Source organism: Rana temporaria, chromosome 5 (genome assembly GCF_905171775.1).
Source record: "Rana temporaria chromosome 5, aRanTem1.1, whole genome shotgun sequence".
Lineage (NCBI taxonomy): Eukaryota > Metazoa > Chordata > Amphibia > Anura > Ranidae > Rana > Rana temporaria.
The window spans coordinates 422,598,185-422,607,141 of NC_053493.1; the positions used below are offsets into that span (position 1 = coordinate 422,598,185).

The 8,957-nt window shown below is 44.8% G+C and overlaps 1 protein-coding gene across 1 annotated transcript in view; it reads left to right on the forward strand.

Moving 5' to 3' along the window:
• The window catches only part of LOC120941702 (unconventional myosin-Ig-like), a 179,130-nt gene that overhangs the window by 25,686 nt on the left and 144,487 nt on the right, over positions 1 to 8,957 (forward strand). Inside the window, exons 5-6 of the mRNA XM_040355291.1 lie at positions 701 to 754; positions 2,198 to 2,287. Coding sequence (XP_040211225.1) covers positions 701 to 754; positions 2,198 to 2,287 — 144 coding nt within the window. The remainder of the gene's footprint in view (positions 1 to 700; positions 755 to 2,197; positions 2,288 to 8,957) is intronic.

Genomic DNA, 8,957 nt, shown 5'->3' on the forward strand with positions numbered 1-8,957 from the left:
TGGCCTGCATACTGCATACTTGAGTAAAGGTCTGGTGTGGATTTTGGGGCTATTTTTTTTTTTTTGGCATGGGGTTCCCCTTAAAATCCATACCAGACCCGAAGGGCCTGGTGTGGATTGGGGGGGGGGGTGGACCCCAAAGCTGTTTTTTTTTTTTTTTTTAAATGTTGGCAATTCATTAGTTTACATTTTGCTGTCAACATGGCTTTACTGGCTGGTTGCTAAGGACACTGGCGGGTGCCGGCTCCTTGACAACCAGCTGAAATAAATGACAGACTTTACCTATCGTATTGCCAGGACCACGTCTTATTTACCGCATTTATTTTTATTTTTTTTCCTTTAGTGAATTGACTTTAACGCCGTTATTTTTTTTTGCTGAGCGTTTTTCGCTTTTTGAGGTGATAAAGGGAGAGTGAGTTGAGTGCGTTTTTTGTAGGAAAACGTGTCAGATCACCTAAGAGTAGCTGGCCCAGCTACTCTGTCCTTTCCTTCTCCTCTTCTGGGAGTGTTAGATTACTGTCTGTGCTGGCCCAGCTCCTCTGCCCTTTCCTTCTCCTCTTCTGGGAGTGTTAGATTACAGTCTGTGCTGGCCCAGCTCCTCTGCCCTTTACTTCTCCTCTACTGGGAGTGTCGGTGGGTGGAACGGCCCCATCGCACATTGCTGGCCGCATGACGTCTCATAATTCTTCTCTTATTCCAGTCTCGGGTCCTCAAGCAGCAGCCGGGAGAGAGAAACTTCCATTCATTCTACCAGGTAAGAGAGAGTCTCTGACCGCCTCCTGTACTATGTCTGCAGTCTCTGACCATCTCCTGTTTTATGTCTGCAGTCTCTGACCATCTCCTGTACTAAGTCTGCAGTCTCTGACCGTCTCCTGTACTAAGTCTGCAGTCTCTGACCGTCTCCTCTACTATGTCTGCAGTCTCTGACCGTCTCCTCTACTATGTCTGCAGTCTCTGACCATCTCCTGTTTTATGTCTGCAGTCTCTGACCGTCTCCTGTATTATGTCTGCAGTCTCTGACCATCTCCTGTATTATGTTTGCAGTCTCTGATCATCTCCTGTATTATGTTTGCAGTCTCTGATCATCTCCTGTACTATATCTGCAGTCTCTGATCATCTCCTGTACCATGTCTGCAGTCCCTGACCATCTCCTATACTACGTCTGCAGTCTCTGACCCTCTCCTGTACTACGTCTGCAGTCTCTGACCGTCTCCTGTACCACATCTGCAGTCTCTGACCGTCTTCTGTACCATGTCTGCAGTCTCTGACCGTCTTCTGTACTAAGTCTGCAGTCGTTGACCATCTCCTGTATTATGTCTGCCCATCTCCTGTACTACATCTGCAGTTTCTGACCATCTCCTGTACTATGTCTGCAGTCTCTGACCATTTCTTGTACGATGTCTGCAGTCTCTGACCATCTCCTGTACTATGTCTGCAGTCTCTGAACTTCTCTTGTATTATGTCTGCAGTCTCTGACCATCTCCTGTACCATGTCTGCAGTCTCTGACCTACTCCTGTACCATGTCTGCAGTCCCTGACCATCTCCTGTATTATGTCTGCAGTCTCTGACCGTCTCCTGTACTATGTCTGCAGTCTCTGACCATCTCCTGTACTATGTCTGCAGTCTCTGACCATCTCCTGTACCACGTCTGCAGTCTCTGACTGTCTCCTGTACTACGTCTGCAGTCTCTAACCGTCTCCTGTACTACGTCTGCAGTCTCTGACCATCTCCTGTACCACGTCTGCAGTCTCTGACTGTCTCCTGTACTACGTCTGCAGTCTCTGATCATCTCCTGTACTACGTCTGCAGTCACTGACAGTCTCCTGTACTACGTCTGCAGTCTCTAACTGTCTCCTGTAGTACGTCTGCAGTCTCTGACCGTCTCCTGTACTATGTCTGCAGTCTCTGACCATGTCCTGTAGTACGTCTGCAGTCTCTGACCATGTCCTGTAGTACGTCTGCAGTCTCTGACCGTCTCCTGTATCATGTCTGCAGTCTCTGACCGTCTCCTGTATCATGTCTGCAGTCTCTGACCGTCTCAGATATTCAGAATTCGCTGGTATTTAGTGGAATTGATAGATTGTGATCTGAGATATAGAAGATGGACAGTGGTTTATGGAGGGGGTTGTGTCTACAACATAGACAGTAGTGAAGTACGTTTCTGCTCTGTGCTGATCTCATGTCTTTGTCTTCCAGCTGCTACTGGGGGCTCCGGAGTCTTTACTGAGCTCCTCCGGTCTGGGCAGAGACCCCGAAATGTACGTCTTCACCCGAGAGAGCGCCAATGTAAGTCATTCTCTGTGCAGAGCCCAGAAACAGGCGGGGTCTCCGCATGGCCTACTGTGACATCATAGTGACCTTCCGTGATGATGATAAAAATAGTAAAAAAACGAATAATAATATTATTAAATACTAATATTACTGATAATAATAATAATAATAATAATAATAATAATAATAATAATAATAATAATAATAATAATAAATACTAATATTACTGCTAATAATAATAATAATAATAATAATAATAATAATAATAATAATAATAAATACTAATATTACTGCTAATAATAATAATAATAATAATAAGTACCAAAACTACCACTAAATACTACTACTATTAATAATAATAATAATAAATACTACTACTATAACTACTACTGCTGCTTCTAATAATAATACGTAATGATACTACCACTAGTACTAAATACTGCTATTTCTACTACTACTACTAATAATAATAAATACAAATAATAATAATATTAAATACTTTTACTACCACTAGTATAAAATACTACTACTACTAATAATAAAAATACAAATAGTAGTAATAATAATAATAATAATAATAATATTAATAAAATCTATAACTAATAATATTAAATACAAATACTACTACTGATAATAATAAGTAATAATACTATCACTAGCACTAAATACTACTACTACTACTACTACTACTACTACTAATAATAATAATAATAATAATAATAATTATAATAATAATAAATAAAAATAATAATAATATTAAATGTAATAATAATCATAACAATAAATGTATTGAACTAATCCTGCTAGTAATATTAATAATATTAAATACAAATACTACTACTGATAATAATAAGTAATAATACTACCACTAGTACCAAATACTACTACTGCTACTAATAATAATAATAATAATAATTCCCAATAATAATAATAATATTAAATACTAATACTACCACTACTGCTAATAATATTAGGTACTTATACTACCACTAGTTCTAAATACTGCTACTACTACTACTAATATTAATAAATACAAGTAATATTAATATTAAATACTAATAATATCACTAGTATAAAATAATACTACTACTGCTAATACTAGTAAAAATAAGAATACAAATAGTAATAATAATAATAATAATAATAATAATAATAATACAAACTATAACTAATAATATTAAATAGAACTACTACTACTGCTGCTGCTTCTGCTAATAATAGGTAATAATGCTACCACTAGTACTAAATACTACTACTAATAATAAATACAAATAATAATAATAATATTAAATACTAATATTACCACTACTAATAATAATAAGTACTAATACTACCACTAGTAATACTACTACTACTATTAATAATAATAATAATAATAATAATAATAATAATAATAATAATAATATAATAATAGTAATAGTAATAATAATAATAATAATAATAATAATATAATATATAATAATTACTAATACTACCACTATTACTAAATACTACTACTATTATTAATAATAATAATAATAATAATAATAATAATAATAATAATAATAAATACAAATAAATACAAATACTAATAATAATAATATTAAATATTAATACTACCACTACTGCTAATAATAACAATAATAATAATAATAATAATAATAATAATAATAATAATAATAAGTACTAATTCTACCACTGGTACTAAATACTAATACTACTGCTACAACTACAAAATGAATACTACTACGAATAATACATTTTTACATCTACTACTGTTACTACTACATGAATACTACTACAAATAACAAATGAATACTTCTACTATGAATAATAGAAAACGAATGAATACTAAATTAATGCTAAAGGTATGACTACTACTATGAATAATATACAGATGCCACTACTACATCTTTTAGTACTACTTAATGCTACTAATAATAATCATAACAATAAATGTATTTAACTAATCCTGCTAGTAATATTAATAATAAATGATTGCGTAATAATACTACCTCTACCCATTACTACTACCAATAAATAATAATAACAATAATACAATGAATTAATATTAAAAAACGGGTCATCCTGTCCATTAAAGCAGTTGTATATCGCTGGACCTTTTTTTTTGTACCTACAAGGTAATGTCATAATGTGCTAGTATGCATCGTATACTAGCACATTATGTTTATCTTACCTTTAAAATGAAGCTCCTCCAAGGCTGCAATGTCAGCGATGCAGGCACGCTCATCTTCACCTGTCTTGCGTCTAGGTTTGCGTACTCCGGCTGTGTGATTGGCCGGAGCCACGATGATGTTACTCCCGCGCGTGCGTACGGGAGCCGCCATTCACGGCACAGGGCCCTGAGGGTGGCGCTCCTTCACAGTGCATGCGCTAGTGATGTCACCGGGAGCATGTACTCTTAATATCTCCTAAACGGCGCATTTCACACTTAAAAGAGAAGTATAGGGAATTTTTTTTGGTCCCACTTCTCACATAGGGTGCCCTTACTTTTGCTCTCCTGTGACCCCAGCTAATGCCCGCTGTCAGCTGAAGTCAGAGAGCCTGGTCCTCTCCCTCCCCAGCCTGGTCTGCCCCCTCTCCAGCCTTGGTCGCCCACTCCTCAGCCTGGCCCGCCCCCTCCCCAGCCTGGCCTGCCCCCTCCCCAGCTTTGGCCGCCCCCTCCTCAGCCTGGTCCACTCCCTCCCCAGCCTGGCCTGCCCCCTCCCAAACCTGGCCCACCCCCTCACCAGCCTGGTGCTCCAGTGAGTGCTGGAGGGGCAGAGTGGAGAGCGATGACTGACAGTCACTGCTCTCCGCTCTCCTGTGATCTCAGCTAAAGCCAGTTGTCAGCTGACATCACAGAGCCATTCCAGGCGCTGGAAGGATCCTGACCATTTTTGTCGGGATCCTCCCAGCTGCCTGATTGACAGCTGGCTCCACCTTTCAGTGTGTGGCTGAGAGCCAAAGCCAGCCTGGCTCACCCCCTCCCCAGCCTGGCTCACCCCCTCCCCAACCTGGCTCACCCCCTCCCCAGCCTTGGCCGCACCCTCCTCAGCCTGGTCCGCCCACTCTCCAGCCTTGGTAACCCCCTCCTCAGCCTGGCCCACCCCCTTCCCAGCCTGGCCTGCCCCCTCCCCAGCCTTGGCCGTCCCCTCCTCAGCCCGGTCCACTCCCTCCCCAGCCTGGCCTGCCCCCTCCTCAACCTGGCCCACCCCCTCCCCAGCCTGGCTCACCCCCTCCCCAACCTGGCTCACCCCCTCCCCAGCCTTGGCCGCACCCTTCTCAGCCTGGTCCGCCCCCTCTCCAGCCTTGGTAACCCCCTCCTCAGCCTGGCCCACCCCCTTCCAAGCCTGGCCTGCCCCCTCCCCAGCCTGGCCTGCCCCCTCCCCAGCCTTGGCCGCCCCCTCCTCAGCCCGGTCCACTCCCTCCCCAGCCTGGCCTGCCCCCTCCCCAACCTGGCCCACCCCCTCCCCAGCCTGGTGCTCCAGTGAGTGCTGGAGGGGCAGAGTGGAAAGCGATGACTGACAGTGGAGAGCGATGACTGACAGTCACTGCTCTGTTCTCCTGTGATCTCGGCTAAAGCCAGTTGTCAGCTGACGTCACAGAGCCATTCCAGGCGCTGGAAGGATCCTGACCATTTTGTCGGGGTCCTCCCACCTGGCTGATTGACAGCTGGCTCCACCTTTCAGTGTGTGGCTGAGAGCCAAAGCCAGCCCGCTCCCTCCCCAGCCTTGCCCGCCCCCTCCTCAGCCTGGTCTTCTCCCTCCCCAGCCTGGTCTGCCCCCTCCCCAGCCTTGGCCGCCCCCTCCTCAGCCTGGTCCACTCCCTCCCCAGCCTGGCCTGAACCCTCCCCAACCTGGCCCACCCCCTCCCCAGCCTGGTGCTCCAGTGAGTGCTGAAGGGGCAGAGTGGAGAGCGATGACTGACAGTCACTGCTCTCCGCTCTCCTGTGATCTCAGCTAAAGCCAGTTGTCAGCTGACGTCACAGAGCCATTCCAGGCGCTGGAAGGATCCTGACCATTTTGTCGGGATCCTCCCAGCTGCCTGATTGACAGCTGGTTCCACCTTTCAGTGTGTGGCTGAGAGCCAAAGCCAGCCTGGCTCACCCCCTCCCCAGCCTGGTCCGCCCCCTCCCCAGCCTGGTCCGCCCCCTCCCCAGCCTGGTCTGCCCCCTCCCCAGCCTGGTCCACCCCCTCTCCAGCCTGGTCCGCCCCCTCCCCAGCCTGGTCCGCCCCTTCCCCAGCCTTGTCTGTCCCCTTGGCAATGACGTGCACCACAATGCATGGTATGTTTACAATGAATGGCACTGCAATGCAATAGAGCGGGTACATTGCCATGCGTTTCACCAACTTCTGACTGCCCAGCCGTAATCAGTCCGCATGATCTACCTTTGCCTAAAAAAAAAACAGGCATTCAGGAACTGCAGTATCACCCCCCTGACAGGGCCGCCATTAGGGGGTACAGGCAGTACACCTGTAAGGGGCCCAGAGGTCCCCAAGGGCCCGGATGACAACCCCCCTTTTTAAATAATTTTTTTTTATAAAAAAAAAAATGATTTATTTTTTTTGTTTTTATTAAAGGGCCCAGAGGTCCCCAGGGCCCTGGATGGCAACCCCCCCCCCTTTTTTTTTTTTTTTATATATATATATATTTTTTTTATTAAAGGGCCCAGAGGTGGCCATTTTTTTTTATTTCTTTTTTTTTGGAAGGGGCCCAGAAGTCTACAGCAGCATTCCCCCCCCCCCCGCTTCTATGCTCAAGGGGCCCATGTCTGAAACTGTGTAAGGGGCCCTATAATTCCTGATGGCGGCCCTGCTCCCTGAATACCGTTACTCTAAAAAGTGATCAACCGCGGATTGCTTTTCAGACAGTGCCGCTCCTGTAAAAGAGCTTTAAGACAGTTGTCACTGGAATGGGTGTCCCCACTGGAAGATTTCCTGTTCTGGTGACAACTGTGATAGGTTAGATGTCTCATCGCTGTCACCATAAGAGACCCACAGAGAGCGGGAATGTCCCCAGTGTGGGCACAGCCAGAAATAACAGTGTCAGTGCCGGTGACTTGTCGGTATTGTTGCAGGCGCAATCCTTGCCGACGGAAATCTCTGAACCTCGGCCGGCATCCAGGCTCATTCCTTAACCACTTAAGGACCGGACCAATATGCTGCCTAAAGACCCAAGGGGTTTTTACAGTTCGGGACTGCGTTGCTTTAACAGACAATTGCGCGGTCGTGCGACGTGGCTCCCAAACAAAATTGGCGTCCTTTTTTCCCCACAAATAGAGCTTTCTTTTGGTGGTATTTGATCACCTCTGCGGTTTTTATTTTTTGCGCTATAAACAAAAATAGAGCAACAATTTTGAAATAAATGCAATATTTTTAACTTTTTGCTATAATAAATATCCCCCAAAAACATATATAAAACATTTTTTTTCCTCAGTTTAGGCCAATACGTATTCTTCTACCTATTTTTGGTAATCGCAATAATCGTTTATCGGTTGGTTTGCGCAAAATTTATAGCATTTACAAAATAGGGGATAGTTTTATTGCATTTTTATTTTTTTTACTACTAATGGCGGCGATCAGCGATTTTTTTCGTGGCTGTGACATTATGGCGGACACTTCGGACAATTTTGACACATTTTTGGGACCATTGTCATTTTCACAGCAAAAAATGCATTTAAATTGCATTGTTTATTGTGAAAATGACAGTTGCAGTTTGGGAGTTAACCACAGGGGGCACTGTAGGAGTTAGGGTTCACCTAGTGTGTGTTTACAACTGTAGGGGGGTGTGGCTGTAGGACTGACGTCATCGATCGTGTCTTCCCTATAAAAGGGATCACTCGATCGATGCTCCGCCATAGTGAAGCACGGGGAAGCCGTGTTTACATACGGCTCTCCCCGTTCTTCAGCTCCGGGGAGCGATCGCGACGGGGCGGCTATAAACGAATAGCCGCGCCGTCGTCCCGGATCGCTCCCCGAGGCTTACCGACCGCCGCATGTACCGGGGGGGGGGCCCCGATTGGACCCCCGCCCACGTCAAGCAGAGGACGTACAGGTACGTACATGTGCCTGTCCGTGCCATTCTGCTGACGTATATCTACATGAGGAGGTTGGCAAGTGGTTAACATCCCCGTGGATTGGAGGATGTTAAAAAAAGAGCCAGGAGGTCGAGCGAGCGGAGCGAGGCCGACTGGCCACTTTCCTCAAATTCCACGTCGCCCTGGATGCCGGCCGAGGTTCGGAGATTTCCGTCGGTAAGGATTGCGCCTGCGCAGTCTTAACAGGAACCATCCTGATCGCCGGAACCATATTGGCAGATCACCGGGGTGACGAGGACTGCTACTGCTGGACTAATCAGGGAGTCAGGTGGCAGCTTTCATTTTCAGGGACTTTTGTAAATAAAGCATGAAATACCAGAATCCCCCAGCAGGGGGCGCCCTCCACTGCTCAATGCTCTCAGCTGCAGGTTCTGCTCAATATTCTTTATGCTTTCATTCTGGGAATAAAGAAATGAAATTCAGAATTCCTTCCTGAGAGTCAACAAAGCCAGAGATGAGATGAGACACAAAGTAACATCCATCGGGGTCTGAGAGAGAAATACAATGTATAATAAGAGAGAGAGAGAGAGAGAGAGAGAGAGAGAGAGAGAGAGAGAGAGAGAGAGATACAATGTATAATAAGAGAGAGAGAGAGAGAGAGAGAGA